Genomic DNA, 16468 nt, shown 5'->3' on the forward strand with positions numbered 1-16468 from the left:
ATCGACTGAGGGAGTTTCACTTTGGCACTCAAAGCAAATAAAGGAAATGGCGTTAATTAAAAGATTCTCTTTGTTCAGATCTCTCCTGCAGCTCCTTGACCTATTGTTGAGTCCACCGCCAACATCCCCATCATAGCCACCGTACCAAGGACTGACCCTGACTCTATGGGGGAGGGGAAAGGGGGCAGCTCCGGCCTGCCTCCCTCCCATCTCACCTGATCCCCGAGTCCTCGGTGGAGCGTATTCCATTCAGAAGCTCAGTGAAGAGGGGGTCCACCTTGATGTGAATGGCAATGAGCTTGCCCAAGGCGTCGGCAGCTTTCAGACGCACCGCCCGGTTGGAGTCCTGGAGCGCCTTGGTGAAGGTCGTCTGCAGCTGAGGCAGGAAGGGCTTCAGGGCGATCCCGACCTACAAAGGACACGCAAGCCTTAACCCCAGGCTCTGGCGGAGCCCAGGGGAAGACTACAAAAGGGCAAAGGGCAAAACAAGCACCATGTGGGCAAGGATTCATGTCCACCCAGAGGACTGCACCGGGCTGTGTATCCCCAAGCCCCTCCCAAAAGCCCAGACATCCACATGGGCGAATACACGGAGAAACATCACATGTGTGCGATGTCAAATAGCCGGCTCGTCTCCCACAGAATCCCTGCTCACACACAGGCCCCTCTTTCTGTCCCCTCTGCCTGCGGCCCCAGTACTCTCTCCGGGCTGTGCTTTCAGGGGTGGGCGGGGCGGGGAGAGCTGCTGCAGGAGATACCGGGCTGAGGGTCCCGCTCCCCACTGACCTTGGCCAGGAGGAGGCTCAGGGTCTCCAGCAGCGCCACTTTCACGTTCCAGCTGAAGCGGTCTCCCAGGATACGAATCAGAGGGCCGGTGATGCTGACCACGGAGGGCTTCAAGGCTTCGGCGGAGGTCAGTCTGATCACCAAGCCCAGGGCTCTGGCCGCCTCCTCCTTCTGCTCGGGGTTGCCGGTCAGGACTCCCTCCCGCAGCACCGGGAGTATCGAGGTTACTCCCTACGACAGGATGACGCTCGAGTCAGAGGCGCCAGCCCCCCGCCCCTCACCAGCCAGCTCGGTTCTGCCTCCAGAGGACACACAGTCAGTGGGCCCGGATCACTGCCACACGGCGGTTCTCGGGTGGGTCTCGGTCACCTTGAGACAGGGACACCCGCCACGGACAGTGACAGGCCCAGCACCGCCTCCTCCCCCTCTGCCCGGGGCCCTGGGCTCGCTCACTTGTGAGCTCCTCGGAGCCCACGTTCAGGGGGCCATCACCTCCATGCAGGGAGCTCTCAGACCTCCCTGACCAGCCTTGCCCTCTCCCAAGCTCCAACCCCACTTTCTGCTGCCACAGCCCGGCAACCACTGGGAGCTCCAACTCCACATACCCCAAACAGAACCCCACCCATCTCCCCATTTCCCCCAAATATGGGGGTCACTGCCTTTCTTCTGTCAATCACTCGGCTGATCACCTTCACCCCCAACATCAAATCAGCTGCCAGACCTTGCCAACTAATAGCTAACACTCCTATGGGGCCTTCTGCCCGCCGGGCACTGTACCAAGCGTTCTACAATGAGCCTGATCCTCAGAACCAGCCTGGGAAGCAGGTGGTACTATGAGCACCATTTTACAGAGAAGGGTCACACAGCTGGTCACCATCAGGGAGGCACCATCCTGTGCCACCCTGCTGCCCCCTGGCATGCCATTTCCCCAGCACAACCAGCATCCTCCCCTTCTCTCCACTGCCGCCACAGCCACCCTTCTGGGGACTCTCTCGAGCCCCTCATGGCCAAGCTCGCACCTTCCTTGCCAGGCTGACGACCCCCCCCCCCCCCACCCCACCTCCAGGTCTTTGAGCGGGCCGTGCCTCCCCTGCCAGGCTTTGTGCCTCCCTAGCCCAGATTCAGCAGCTTCTCCCTCCCTCCGCACGCCCCCCACTCCGGCTCCAGCCAGATTCAACCCAACCTCCACTCCCTCCAAGGATCCTACCCCAGGCCTAGATCGGTGTGGGGATTGATTTATCTGAAACATGCTCTACAGCCCCAGAACGGGAGGTCCTGGAGGGCGGGGGAGTGTCTGGACACCACAGGAATCTGAAGTCAGAAGACCTGTTCAAGTTATCGGTCACTTCTGACCCTCAGTCTCCTCTTCCGCAAGATGTTGATACCCTCACCAACACTAGCCTCCTTACAAAACGCCTTACATCCCCTGCCAGCCAGGACGCGCCCTTTTCTGGAAGCCGGAAAGCCAGGAGCCCTCCCTGGGTCTGGGGCACCCAGGGGAAGGTGTGTCAAGGGGCCGAGCGCTGGCGAGGGGATCTCCTGGGGGGGAGGGGCGGGGAGGCCAGGGCAGGCCCTCGATTACCTTTTTGGGAATGCAGAATCCCGGCACGTGCTCCCCCTTGGCCTCGTTGCCCACCATGCGGATGTCTCTGTGCAGGTCCTCGATCAGGGCCAGCTGGTTCCCGGCGTCCAACTTCTAAAGAGATCCAGGGAAAGCAGAAAGGGCGTCAGAACCGCCTGAGCGTTCCCCGGCGCCAGGTGGCGAGGTGACTCGCTGGGTGGGCGCGGGCTAGCTCGAGCGGCCTCTGGGGGCTGGCGATGAACGGGTCGGGGAACGACCGGGGCCGGTCCCGTAACTTCGGCCCCAGCGGGCGCCCACCTTGGTGATGGCGTTCAAGGCGTCCCAGCTCTCATCCAGGACCACGCTGTTGGAGTCATTGAAGAGGCGGAGCAGGCCCGAGACGAGGCCGCGCAGGTGCCCCGTGTAATCCGCCTTGGACTTGGAGCAGTAGATGTTGAGGATGATGGCGGCCGCCTGCCTCATGCCCACCTCGGGGCTGCGCGTGGCTTCCAGCAGGTCCTCGATGATGATCCGGTGACCGGCATCGTCATCCACCGACAAGATGACCGCCTGACAGTTTGCCATCTCCTAAAGCCAGGGAGGAAAGGGCAGTGAGCGCCGCGTCCTCTGGGACAAAGCAGACCCGCCACGCGGACACGCGGCCCCCTCGCCGCTCACCTGCGCCTCGTCGCTGGTGCCCAGCTTCTCCTTCAGGGCGGACATGACGGCCGGCAGGATCACCCCGAGATGGCGGGTCAGAGCGTCGCCCGCCACGGAGGAAAGGAAGGCCAGCACCCGCGTGTTGATGGGTGGAGACGTCAGCTGGCAGAAAGGTGGAAGAGGAACAGCTGCCTCAGCCCCGAGGCCCCCTGGTGCCCACCCAAGCCCACCCCCAGCAGCCCCGGGGACCTCCAGCCCCTCTGGGCCACGAGGTTGTCCTCCCCCAGAGCCTCCTCCTCCCCACAGGACCTGCCCAGGGGACATACTTTGGGCACCAGGTAGGGCAGCACCACGCGACTTTTGACAGCCATGACCTGCTTTAGACCGTCCAAGGCAAATTCTGACATCTCCTCGTCGTCCTGAGGAAAGAGGCATGAGACAGGCTGCAGGCTGCACCCCTCTGCCCCCTCTCTCCTCCCCTCTGCCCCCTCTCCCCTCCTCTCCCCTCCTTCACCCCTAGCCACCCCCTCGCCCCCGCACCCGCCGTGAGCCCAGGGAGCCGCCTCACCAGTTGCTTCAGCAAGAAGGGCAAGATGTCCTCCAGAGCCTGGTAGCCGATGGTGGAGTGGAGCTGCTCGAAGGTCTTGGCGGCCGCCTCCCGCACCTCCTCCAGGGGGTCGCACAAGGCTTTCCTGGCTGTGGGCACCAGGGACTCAGAGAAGAACAGCACCTGCATGGGCCAAGCACACGAGAGCTGTGTCGGGAGAGGCTCGGAGGCCCGAAGGCTGGGGCCGAGCAAGAGGGAGCCGAGGGAACGGGGCAGCTCCGCAGGTGGCAGCTCTCTGCGGCCCCGGGAGGAGCACGAATCGGGGAGCCAGGGCCTGGGCTCCGGGGCAGCCTCCTGGCCACGAGCACCTAAGGGAGCTCACCCTGACGGAGCCCCGGACGTGCCAGGCTCCTCAGGCTCCCCCTGTCATCTCAGCTGATCTACGAGGCAGGCCTGTCAGGACCCCCACAGACTTGGGAGGGGAGGGAGGTGGAGGGGAGGCCACTTGCTCAGACTCACACTGAGAGCACACCCAGGTGTACCCAGGTCTGTCTGAATTTGGCCCAGGGCTCTGTGGCGCCCCCAGGGTCCGCACCTGCTCCTCCCCATCTCCCGCATCTCCAAAGGGGCCCTGGCAGCCTCCTGGTCCAGAACGCCCCTCCAAGTGGCCCTCCTAGGGAGCCCAGCCTGGGGGACAGCCCTTCAAAGACCTGAAGGCAGTGAGAAGAGCTCCATCTTCTCTTTTCTATGTTAAACACCCCACTCTTTTCCCCTGGGGCTTCCAGGGCCTGCTATAAAACCCTTCTGCACCCTGGCTGCCCTCTGGGATCCATCCTCTGCCTCTCAGGCTGGGCCACAGCCCCTGCCCCAACTTGAGCAGAAGACCACCAGAGACGGGCCTCTGAGCACCTCACAGGGGCCTTTTGCAGTTTCCTCCGCTCTTTGCCTGCTAGACCACATTGCTGACATACAACTGAATCCCCCAAGGCCCCCAGATCATTTTCGGACAAACTGCTCGCTTGCTAGGCGTGCCTGCAGCCAGTCCGATGGGAAGAGGTCTATTTCTGGGCCAAAAAAATCACTTCAGAGGCACCTCCTGGTCTCGATTTGAGAGGAGATCTATTCCTAACCAACCTCCCAGAAATGTTTTGAGGATCAAATTACCTTCGAAGAAAAGCTGAAAAGTCCTTTAAATTCCTTGAAAACAATTATTTGATGACCCCCACATCCAAAGAGAGAACTAAGGAGACCAAATGTGGATCAGAGCATAGCACGGTCACCTTTTGGGGGGTTTGTTTGCTTTTCCTTTCTCATGGTTTTTCCCCTGATTTTTCTTGTACAACATGACAGATATGGAAATACATTTGAAAAGACTGTCCGTGTTTCACCTAGGTCAGATTGCTTGCTCTCTTGGGGAGAAGGGAGGTAAGGGAGGGTGGGGGAAAAACTTGGAACACAAAATCTCAACCAAAATCTAAGTGTATTTGGAAAAATAAAATACTACCGAAGAAAAACTCATTTTAAAATTATTTTTAGAAATAGCAGCTATCACTAACGCAGCAACAGGCCGTTCACACCCACTCTCTGCCCACCGTCATTGTCGCCAAGTCTAACACCCCACACCCACATGATACACAAACACAACAGGTCTCCCCCCAACCCGTGGCACACGCACCACACACGGACGTACCCTACTCATCACACTCAGGACTGCCCGAGGCGGGCCGGGCCCTGGGTAGTGACATCCCCTGACGTTGCGGAGGGGGCCCCCCCGCACTCACCGCGTCCCTGCTGGTGGACTTCATGATCTCACTGAGTCCCACACACACGCCCTGCCTCTCGTCACTTTTCTCAGATCTCAGGCCTTCCTCCAAGATGGGGATGATCTCTGGCAGGATCTTCTCCCCCAGCTTCCGGACAAGATCCCCCAAAGTCCGGGCAGCAATCTGTCAGCAAAAACCAGATCAATCTTTCCACGAAGCCCTTACAGCCACATCCCAGAACCCTTTTCAAGAGAAAAGCCAACATCTGAGATTTGTTCTATTTCATGCACATGATTTTTTTTTTTTTTAAATAACTTTTTATTGATAGAAGCCATGCCAGGGTAATTTTTTTTTAACAGCATTATACCTTGCATTCACTTCTGTTCCAATTTTTCCCCTCCCTCCCTCCACCCTCTTCCCCAGATGGCAAGCAGTCCTATACATGTTGAATAGGTTACAGTATATCCTAGATACAATATATGTGATGCACGTGATTTTTCAAACACTCTCCGACCTCAGAGGCTTCAGGACACACATAAAACAAGAACCAAAAATAAGATTTTCCCTTAATGTTCAAGAGCCAGTATCCAGGCACGGACACAAACTTCCAGGGGCTGCAGTTCTAGGCCAAATTTTCTGGTCTATCAATAGCGTGCTTGGGCTGAAGGGGAGCTGGGGCATGTCCCAAACTCCAGCAGGAGTTTCCACCGCAGGAACCAGCAGTCAGGAGAGGCAGGCAGTGCCTGCCACGTGCACTGGCGTCTCTCCCCTCGGTGGAACTGCACGGGCCCCACGCTGACCTCACGGGTCCCATCACCCCATAGACCATAGGAAGCTCAGGCCACAGACCCAGGGAAGCACGTACCGTTCGCTTATCTGAGCAAGTGCTCGCCAGGAAGCCCAGCAGGAGGCCAAAGAGCGTGGGCAAGATCTCCCGAAGAGTGCGGGGCGTGTTGGAGACCACGATCTTCCAGACGTGCAGAGAGGCCTGCCGCACGACCAGCTGAGTGTCGGAGCGGCCCATGTACAGCCCGGCCAAGACGCGGTTCCGCCGCTCCACTCCCAGGGCACTGATGATCGCCTGCCATCGACCAAGGGAAAGGAGAAAGGGAAACAGGAACGAGTGAGATGGGGAGAGCAGGCTCCCAGACCCCCTTCCTTAGCAACACCCAAGCGCGGGCACAAAGCTTCACCTTGTTGGACTGGGCAGTGCCAAAGTTGTCATCCTCGGAGGCCGTTTCTGTGGTCATTTTGCCAGTGACGCCCGAGATATGGAACAGAAGGTCTCCAAGGAGCTGCACGGAGCTGAACCTGACAGCGGGGAGGACGGAGAGTGGAATCACACACACAGCCTGCTTCACAACGAGGAACTGCCGGGAAGCAAGAGCGACCACGGCACTGCCACCAGGCAGCTGAGTCCTGTAAGCCCCATCCCTCTGAACCTCACAGCCACATGGGCAGTGCCAAGGGCTGTGCCAGCTTACAGGTCACTGCCACAAACCACCTGCCAGCCACTGGACGGAGCAACAAGATGCAAGAAGACAGTAGAGCAGTCGCTGCCCTCGGCAGGGGCTTGGACAAACCAGAGCCGGGACCAGTCTGGCCCTCTGGAAGGACATCAGAGAGGACATCCTCGAGCACCAGGGACAAGGAGGCTGGGGAGCTCCAGCCCCTGCAGGACCCTCTATTTCCCTTCCCCAAATGAACCTCGCTCAACCCTAAATGCAAATGAATCGGCCGCCGGCCACCCAGCCCAGTACCTTATCCTCCAGAGGTCATCAAAGAGACCTTGCTCGAGCTGCGGCAGCAGGAGCGCGATGGCTGTCTCCGCGTACATCGAGATGATCCTCTGTCCGGCACGCAGGGCGGTGTCCCGGACGAACTCGTTCTCGTCGGCCAGGGCCTGCACAGACACTGATCATCAGCCAGGTCCAGGTCTTCCCGGGCAGCGGCACCAAAACCCTGGACAGGCCTGGGTCCTTGCGGCCATCTGGCTCTCCCACGTCCTGCCCCTTCCTCGGCCCCGCTCCCCTGGGAGGGCAGGCCCCTACCTTGAGGATGCAGGGGATGATGGGCCCCACGTAAGGGGTGAACTTGTCTCCAAAGGTGATCGGCAAGTAGTTGAACATCATGATGTAGCCATCTCGGACGTGGGGGGCAATGTCCACTTTGCTGGCCGTGGCCACGATCTCGGGCATCAGCTTCTCCAGCTTCTCCACTCCCAGACCGGCCATGACCTCGGCCAACCCTGCACGGCAAGGACAGATTTATGGCCTCCCTCCACAAGGAGCCATTTCCCCAAATGAGAAGAAGCCAAAGGACTAGAACATAGTAAAACACCAAAAATCAGAGAAATACAAATTAAATCCACTGTGAGACTTTACTTCACACCCAGCAAACTGGCAAAGATGACAAAAGATGGAGAGTCAAACGTTGGAGGGAGTATGGGAAGCAGACACCCGAAGGCGCTCGTGGGAGAGCGGTGAATCGGCTCCACTGTCCCAGAAGGAACACTGGCATCAGGCTAAAAAAGTGACTGAAGCGTCCACATCCTTGGGCCCACAAATCATCCCCATGGAGAGAAGGGCATCTCTGGGAGCGCAGCCTGGCTGCCCTGGGGGACGTGACGAGCACAGATTCAGAGAAGCCCAAGAAGACACTGGAACGAGGCAGGGAAGCCCCGAATGGGGAGAGACTGAAGCTGGACGACAGGCACACAGACTGATGGGTAGGATGCACCCCCGCCCCCATCTATGAAGAACTGGGGGAGTCTTGGAGGGGGAGCCTGACTTGTTTTCCCCAGCTGCTTTAAAATTATTTTCCCCCTGAAGCAATTGGGGTTCAGTGACTTGCCACTGGGTCACACAGCCAGGAAGTGTTAAATGTCTGAGACTAGATTTGAACTCAGGTCCTCCTGACTTAAGAGCTGAGACTCTATCTGTGCCCCCAGCTGCCCCTTTAAAATTTTTTTATGATAAGAAATGGCTTCCTGGGTGGAGGTAAGGAATATATTTGCAAATGAAGGTGACAAATCTTAAAATAATCCTCCCCCACACTGAAGAGAAGTTCCTCCGAGGTGCCCCTCCCAGACTCATGCTCACCCTGCGCGGCGCCGGAGCGGTCCACTGAGCTCTGCTCGTACGTCAGGGTCTCCATCAGCCAGGGCAGCAAGTCCTCAAAGCAGGACTCGCCCATGCCTTTCACCATGGCTCCCAAGGCCTTCGCAGACACCGTCCGGACCTGTCCGGGAACCAGGAGACGTGTTGGACGAGGCCTGGGATCCCGTCCGAGACCCGTGCTCCCCCGACCAGAGCCGCCAAAGCAGCTTCTCTCGGGTTTCCATCACAAAACTCATTCCCTCCAGTTCCGTTTAAGCACCTCCTGAGTGCTGGGCACAGGGACACCAAGGGTGGCTGCCCTGGAGACGCTGACATCCCATAACTTACAGGAAATCTAAGAGTCTTCGTTGGGAAACAAACCACCTCCAAGACTCACCTCGGGCACAGGGTCCAACAGAGAGGCTTTCAGCCCAGGGGTCACGCTCGGAAGGTAAGGGGCCAAGTCCTAGAACACAAAACAAAGAGAGGGGCTGGGGCAGACATCGGCTGCCAGTCCTGGGGAGCCCCGTGGCCTTCCTCTGCTCTGGGGGCAGGCCCAGGAGACATGACCTGACCAGAAAAAGGCCAGGCCCCTCAGAACCAGGAGATGGGGGAGGGGAGCAGCCAGGAGGCCCCCTTTCGCCACCTGAGCCAGCATTTCGCCAGGGGTCTCAGGCCTTTTGGCCAGGAAATGTCCTTCCTACATGCCAGCCACTGTGGCTACAGCATTATCTTCCCGTTCTCTCTCACAGGAAGGGGAACGTGGTAGGATGGACAGGCTGGGAAACCTGGTTCAAACCCTCCCTCAAGCATGTCCTGCCTCTATCACTCAGGCCCTCTGGGCCTCAGTTTTCTCCCAGATACACCGGATGTTCTCTACAGGCCCTTTCAGCTCCAAATCAGGAGCCACTCTGGGACCGAACAGGAGACCTCTGGGCCTCCCAGGTGGCCTTTCTGCCGCAGAAGCACAATCTCAACAGGATGGAGGGAAGTGGGCTGAGCCATGGACATCCCGGGCTGTATCAGCACCCACAGTGGGCACAACTGGAAAATTCTCTAGTCGTATGGTTCCCCATGGCAGAATGGGAGGACATTTATCTCTACCAAGGGAGTATGAAAAACTCAGGTCGTGGCGAACGATCTGCTTTCATTCTCACCTCGGGCTGGGATAACTCCCGGGTCACGCTGTGAGGCTCCCAACGGCCCCAGGGTTTCGCCGCCTCCCGCCCCCTTCCCAGCAAAGGGCTCCAAGCTCCCACAGGAGGGAATCGGTGGAAAGCGCCCCCTCCCCAGAACAGCGCTCACCTTCTGGTCTGTCAGAGAGTACATGTTGCCAATGATCTGGGCGGCCATTTTCCGGGTGTCGGTGGATCGGTCCTGGAAGGCTCTCTGGACAATGGGCATGATGAGAGCCAAGGACGGGGCATCGATGAAATGGACAAACTTGGTATCGAGCAGGGTCTGCAGGCACTGCTGAGTCTTCCTGGAGGGATCCGTCAAGGCGTCCAGAAGGACCGGAGCAATAGCTGCAAGTCCAGAAACGAGCGCGTGAGCCCTTGGTCTGTGTGAGTCTCCCCAGGGTGACACGGGAACATGAAGGTCCACAGGGAGCCCTAAGATCCACGAGCTCCAGCCTCGTCCCTGCCACTGGGAGGCCCAGGGCAGGACCGCCACCAGCTGACTGCTCTACTGAGACCTCATGGTTTATGATTTCAGGGGTCAATTTCAGTGGGCAGTGAATGACCCGGGTCTACTCTGCTGAGCCTTCTTTGGATGAGCAGCTACGGCAAAGCAGACCCTACACCCAAATCGGGATTTAACACAAAACACTGAGACAACCGGGGTAAGGGAGATGGGGCAGGTGCCTTGTCTCATCCCACTCCTTCATGGCTATAACCCTTCCTCCCCAATAACAAAGACCAACGGATTGGCCCAGTACTCAGTGCCCCACTGGCCAAACAGACCGCATAGACAAGTCCTCCTGCCTGCCCACCAAAAGAAGGGAGATGCTTCTCTCCTCGGGGCCAAGTTCTCAACATGTGGCTCTGCTTCTAGGTGACTCCCTTCTTCTGGTTACTTTCTCACCTTCATCACTGCCTTGAGGCTCCCCAAGTTTCTCTGAATTCTCATCTGATGTATCTTATGGTCATGAGAATCACAGGCTGTTCCCCAAGGAGTGGACAGTCTCCTGGTTTCTGGTTTTTTGCTCCCAAGTGCCCTTCCTCTGACTCATCCCTCTACATTGGGATGTTTGCTGTAGTCTCATTTATTTAAAGCGTGTTTATTCCAACCCTAATTAATCTTTCTGATTTCATGAATGAGGTCCAGATGAGGCATCTGGAAGGTGATTGGACATCTAGACAATGAGGGAACTGGACGAGAGATCTCTCATCTCCCTACTAGCTTAAAGACTCGATGAAATCCAAGACAAATTAGCAGCAACAAGTACGGTGAGCACCCTGCGCCCAATTTCTCCAAACAGATCTAGAAAACAAATCAGCTGAACTTATTTGATCATAAAGTCAAAGAAAAAAATCACAGCAAGTCATTTTTCCAGCCTAGGTCATCAGAGGGAAATAAAGAGGCTTAAAGGTCACTGGAGATGGGGGTCTGGCCAGAAGCATGCTGCCCACAGAAATAGCACTGATGGGACCAAGAAGAGGCCCCACCCCGGTTCACACACAGATCCAGGGAGGACTATGACGAACACTAGGGCTGGGATTCCAGGACAAAGAGTGGTCATGGGCCCTACAAGTTCGGAAGCAAATACAGCTGGGTGGCTTGGGCCAGGGGCCGAGCAGAGTCTCAGATCCAGCTTCCGGCCCAACCTGAAACCTGCAGTAGAATCACCAGAGCAGACCAAAGGGAAGCCTTACAGCTGGGTCATTTTGAACCATCAGGGCTTTGCAATTGGCTGAGAGTAGTTGAATTCACCCACAATCTAACAGGTTCCAAAGAGGCAAATCTGCAGGCAAATTGCTTAGACTCACCCACCTTGTGAAACAGACCAGGGTGGCTGCAATCTGACTGACCAGATCAGACCACTTTCTGGGCACCAAAAGCTTGAAGGTCCCAGCCGAAATCCTCGGTTAACCCAATGCTCAATAAAGGTCCAGTTCAGACATTCCCTCCAGAAGTACAAAAAGGCTGACCCTAACATAAAAGGCCGAGTCGGAAAGTAGGTAGGAAGAATGAGCAAACAACAATAAAAAGAATCCCATCACCAAAAGTTAATATGGTGACAGGGACATTCAAGACATAAATCCAGTAGAAGAGAATGACTCCAATGCCTCAAAGAAACATGGTTTGGGCATTATCTCAACTAGGACTTCTGGAAGACATAAAGCAAGAGTTTTTTAAAAACAGGTGAAAAATATTTTTATAAATGTAACGAGAGCACTAGAAGAAAAAATGGGTAAATAAAAAAGCTGTGGGAGAAAAAATGGAAAAGAAAATCGACAGTTTGCCACAGGAGGTACAAAACCTTGCCCAGGTAACATGCCCCCAAAATTAGAATGGGCACAAATAGAAATTAATGACACCATAAGATGACAAGAAATATTAAAATCAAGTCAAAAGACTTAAAATGTATCTTAGAGCAAAAACAACTGACCTAGAAAGGAGGTCAAAAAGAGCTAACTCAGGAATCACTGGGCTACATGAAGCATGACCAAGGAAAAAAGGTTCTTTTCATCCTATTTAAAGAGATCATGAAAGAAAATCGCCCCCATGTCTCAGAACCAGAGGACAAAATAGAAACAGAAACCACTGGTCATCTCTTGAAAGTACCCCTCCAAAGAACATTTATAGAATATAATTAGAATATTATTCTATAGAATAATTAGAGAATATAAAACTCAGAATTTGAAGGTCAAGGAAAAAAAACCTATACAAACAAAAAGAATCCAAGCCCCAGTGAGCCCCTGTCAAATGCTACTAAATGGAGTGAAGAGCTCAGAATTGGACACTGCAGGAAAAAAAAATATTGCCAATCGAAAATAACTTTTCCAGAAAAACTGACTATGATCCTGGGGATGAGGAGGTGGGGATTTCCAAATATTCCTCATGAAAAGACCACAAATACATAGGAAATGTGAGGGGCAAGCACAGAAGTCAAGAAAAACAAAATGGTAAAACACAAAGGAACAACGATAAAAGAACTAAACAAAAATAAACTGTTTGCATTCTAATGAGGGGAAATGTTATGTGTCCCCTTTGAACCTTATTACTATAAGGAATTCAGAGGGAGACTAATTACACAGAAGCCTGGGAGTGCATCTGTTATATTCTGATGAGCTTAAAAAAGGAAAGAAAAGAGAAGAAGAATGCAAAGGGTGAGGGAAGTGGGGAATGGGGAGAAAAAAAGGAGAGAGAAAAATCACATGATCAGGGCACACACGTCCAAGTGTAGATGAACAAGGCAAAAAGGAGGGGGAGCGGCTAACAAGGATTGCATTCTCATCCGTATTGTTCAAAGGAGGGGAGAACTCTCCCCCATCCACACATTCATACATATGTGTACCCACACATATCTACACATATACCCATACATATCCCCCACACATACATCCTCATCCATACATAACATGTACATACGTACACACATCATACATAATACACATACCAAAATACATATATAATACATCCCACATGTACATAACATATATATACCCCCATAATACATCTCCATCCCCCATATATACATATATATACATCCACATCTGCCTCTACACATAAAATACATCTCCCATACATGCACATACATATAATACGTCCCCATACATATATAACACACACTTCTACACATCCCCTATAAATCTATACTATACACATACATAAAAAATACACTCCTCATATATACATCCCTATACACACACACACACACACACACACACACACACACACACAATAATACATACACACTCAGAGCTGAGTACAGAAACTTATTTCCCTCAACAGGCAAACAGCATCCTGAAAGAGGGCAACAAGGAGGATAAAACAAGACAGATTAGTTCTAAGCAAAACAAACTCCAAGGACATACAAAAATACTTATGGCAGCTCTTTTTGCAGTGGCAAAGAACTGGGAACCAAAGGGAGGGATGGACGGAAGGGGGCGGGGGGTATCCATCCATTGGGAGGTGATAGGCTTGATTGACAGTATATGTCTATAAACAGTAATTTTGTTTTCCTTTTTTTTCTCATTTGGAAGGGAAGAGGTAAGAGGAGAGATTTTTACTAAGTGAAAAAAAAAAGATTTAATTCTTTAAAAAATTAAATGAAGAAATTAGGGAAGAAAAAAAGAAATAAAACCTAGACTTGAATCTCTGAAAAAGTAAATGAAAATAAACAGGCAAGTGGAAGAATCATGACACTATAAAGGTTCTGATTCTGAGAAATCCTCAGAATCTTGTACTTGAAAGAAACCTTGGAAGATGTCTGGTTCATGAAACCTCCAACAGCTTAAATATTGGTCGGTTTTCTGATATTTAACTTAAGTACGGGAAACTTTAGCGTGCCCAAAGCAGGAGCCATTCAAAGACCAGCCATAGTCATGATCCACAGACTTCCTAACAAACCACAGTAATCTCTAAACTCAGTGTTCCCTACGCTATGGTTCATTCTTTGTCCCCAGGACCAAAATTCTCTCCTACTAAGGCTAAGCTCAGGTGCCAGCCACTTCCATGAAAACTTCCCCCATTTTCAACCTAATTCTACCACCACCCTTCTTAGGGGCCAACAATTTCTTTCTGCTCGTTTCCCGAAGCATGTTCTTCATCTGGATCTCTCCTTGGCTCCTTTACTTAGCCATATCCATGGTGCACCTATTGTGTCATTTGCCACCCCACCCCTGCCCCCCACCATCCTGAGATCTAGGATGAAACTGTATCCGGGGCACCAGCCCCAGGGCCTTGTTCGGGAAACCCTTGATAAACACTGCGGGAATTGAGCACTATTCAATGTCGATAATACACAGATCAATGGACATCTCTTCTTCATATACCTAGCTCCCACCCTCATTGGACTGTACTTTCTTTGAGGTGAAGGGTAGAAATTGTTGCCCATTTTTGTATCCCCAGAAGCAGGTGCACATCAGGCACTCAACAGCTATTTTTGAACTTCACCGAGATGAATCACAATCCTACAACAACTGGGAAAAACACAAAGTACACCTACACAAAAATGCCCCTGACAAGGCAGCAAGGCCAACCTTAAACAAAGGGAAGTTTGCCTGCAGGGCTTGTGCTCTCTCTTTCCTCCTGCGGTAACATCCCAACAGACCTCAGAGACCTTGGATTTCTTACTCACTTCCCCCACGATGAGGCTGGAACAAGCTGTGGACATAAGAAGCAGGAAGACCTAGGCCAGAAACAGCTTGCTGCCATCCAGCACCTCCAAATCTCAGTTTTCTCATCTGTGAAATAGGACTAATAATGCACCATCTGTTCCCCAGAGTTGTTATGAAAGAAAAGGTATGAAGTCCAGTAAATATCAAACCATCAGTATTACAGGTTTTCAAAATATTCTTCATTTATGTGCCTAGCCTCCAAATTCAATTTTATCTCAAACAAAAGACTAAGCTTCTTTAGACGTGACTTGGATCAGGGAGATGAGAGAGGATTCAGCCAAGTCTATAAAGCAAAGATGCCTGAATGCCTTCAAATTATTTTTCTGAAATTTCATTTAATCCAAAGTAATTCCCCATGTCCTTCCCTTGACTAGGAAAAAGAACTAGGAATCAACATCATGGGTAGTATTTGGGGGAGGGGAGAATTCAGTTCTCTCTTAGGAGAGCGAAGCATCAGCCCTGTTGCAATCTCAAAATAATAAAGATTTAAGGACAAGAAGCTCTCTCTAAAAATGACTGAATGGATGCCCATCAATTGGAGAATGGTTGAGGAAATTGTGGTATATGAATGTTATGGAATATTATTGTTCTGTAAGAAATGACCAGCAGGATGAATACAGAGAGGACTGGTGAGACGACATGAACTGATGCTGAGTGAAATGAGCAGAACCAGGAGATCATTATGTACCTCAACAACGATACTGTTTGAGGATGTATTCTGATGGAAGTGGATTTCTTCCATAAAGAGAGCTAATTCAGTTCAATTGATCAAGGATGGACAGAAGCAGCTACACCCAAAGAAAGAACACTGGGAAATGAATATAAACTATTTGCATTTTTGTATTTCTTCCTGGGTTATTTTTACCTTCTGAATCCAATTCTTCCTGTGCAACAAGAGAACGGTTCGGTTCTGCACACATATATTGTATCTAGGATATACTGCAACATATCCAACATGTAAAGGACTGCTTGCCATCCGGGGGAGGGGATGGAGGGAGGGAGGGAGGGGAAAAATCAGAACAGAAGTGAGTGCAAGGGATAATGCTGTAAAAAATTACCCTGGCATGTGTTCTATCAATAAAAAGCTATCAAAATAAATAAATAAATAAATGAATGAAAATGACTGCAAATAAAATTAGGAACCACGGAAAAACAAGGGGGACAAGGCCTTTCCAATGCCTTCCAACCATGACACTGACAAAAGTCTGTTTTCACAGAGTGTCCCAAGATCCCTTCCCACTCCACAGCTATGGGCACAAGTCTTTGTTTAAAACCAAATGCCAGACTGACGTGCTCATCAAAGAGCAGTGTACTCTCTCCAAGAAGTAAACCAGAAGCTACCGGCTAGAGGCAAGAGCTCCTCGCTGTTTCACTCTAAAACCATCCTAGTTGTGGGGGGTTGGGCTGAGCTTTGTCAACCTTGTCTGGTATCTGACCACCAAACAACACGCAGGCTTATGGTCTAGAAACAGCAGTCTTCCCCAGAGCTAGTAGAATGGAACGACCAGCTCTCAAGAGCCTCATATTGGCCATAATCTGTTGACCGTGGCCACCATATCCATCCCCCAAAATCCAACGGGGCATTTCCAACCCCAGGAACCCCTGCAGGTCAACTGGGCACTGAGCGATCCCTTGGCATCAAGCTGCTCTCATGGGCTCATTGGACACTTCAGGGTCCCACCTGGGCTAAATCAAAGCCAGGGAGG

General features: G+C 52.5%; 1 protein-coding gene across 1 annotated transcript in view; it reads right to left on the reverse strand.

Moving 5' to 3' along the window:
- GCN1 (GCN1 activator of EIF2AK4) overlaps positions 1-16468 on the reverse strand; it is a 63271-nt gene that overhangs the window by 11631 nt on the left and 35172 nt on the right. The window contains exons 38-52 of the mRNA XM_051972917.1: positions 9721-9941; positions 8813-8881; positions 8419-8557; positions 7369-7565; positions 7078-7220; positions 6511-6628; positions 6183-6398; positions 5336-5500; positions 3576-3737; positions 3334-3426; positions 3026-3169; positions 2666-2935; positions 2369-2482; positions 787-1017; positions 216-409 (exon numbers count right to left, since the gene is read on the reverse strand). Of these exons, the coding sequence (XP_051828877.1) occupies positions 216-409; positions 787-1017; positions 2369-2482; positions 2666-2935; positions 3026-3169; positions 3334-3426; positions 3576-3737; positions 5336-5500; positions 6183-6398; positions 6511-6628; positions 7078-7220; positions 7369-7565; positions 8419-8557; positions 8813-8881; positions 9721-9941 (2476 nt within the window). The remainder of the gene's footprint in view (positions 1-215; positions 410-786; positions 1018-2368; positions 2483-2665; positions 2936-3025; positions 3170-3333; positions 3427-3575; positions 3738-5335; positions 5501-6182; positions 6399-6510; positions 6629-7077; positions 7221-7368; positions 7566-8418; positions 8558-8812; positions 8882-9720; positions 9942-16468) is intronic.

Source organism: Antechinus flavipes, chromosome 1 (genome assembly GCF_016432865.1).
Source record: "Antechinus flavipes isolate AdamAnt ecotype Samford, QLD, Australia chromosome 1, AdamAnt_v2, whole genome shotgun sequence".
Lineage (NCBI taxonomy): Eukaryota > Metazoa > Chordata > Mammalia > Dasyuromorphia > Dasyuridae > Antechinus > Antechinus flavipes.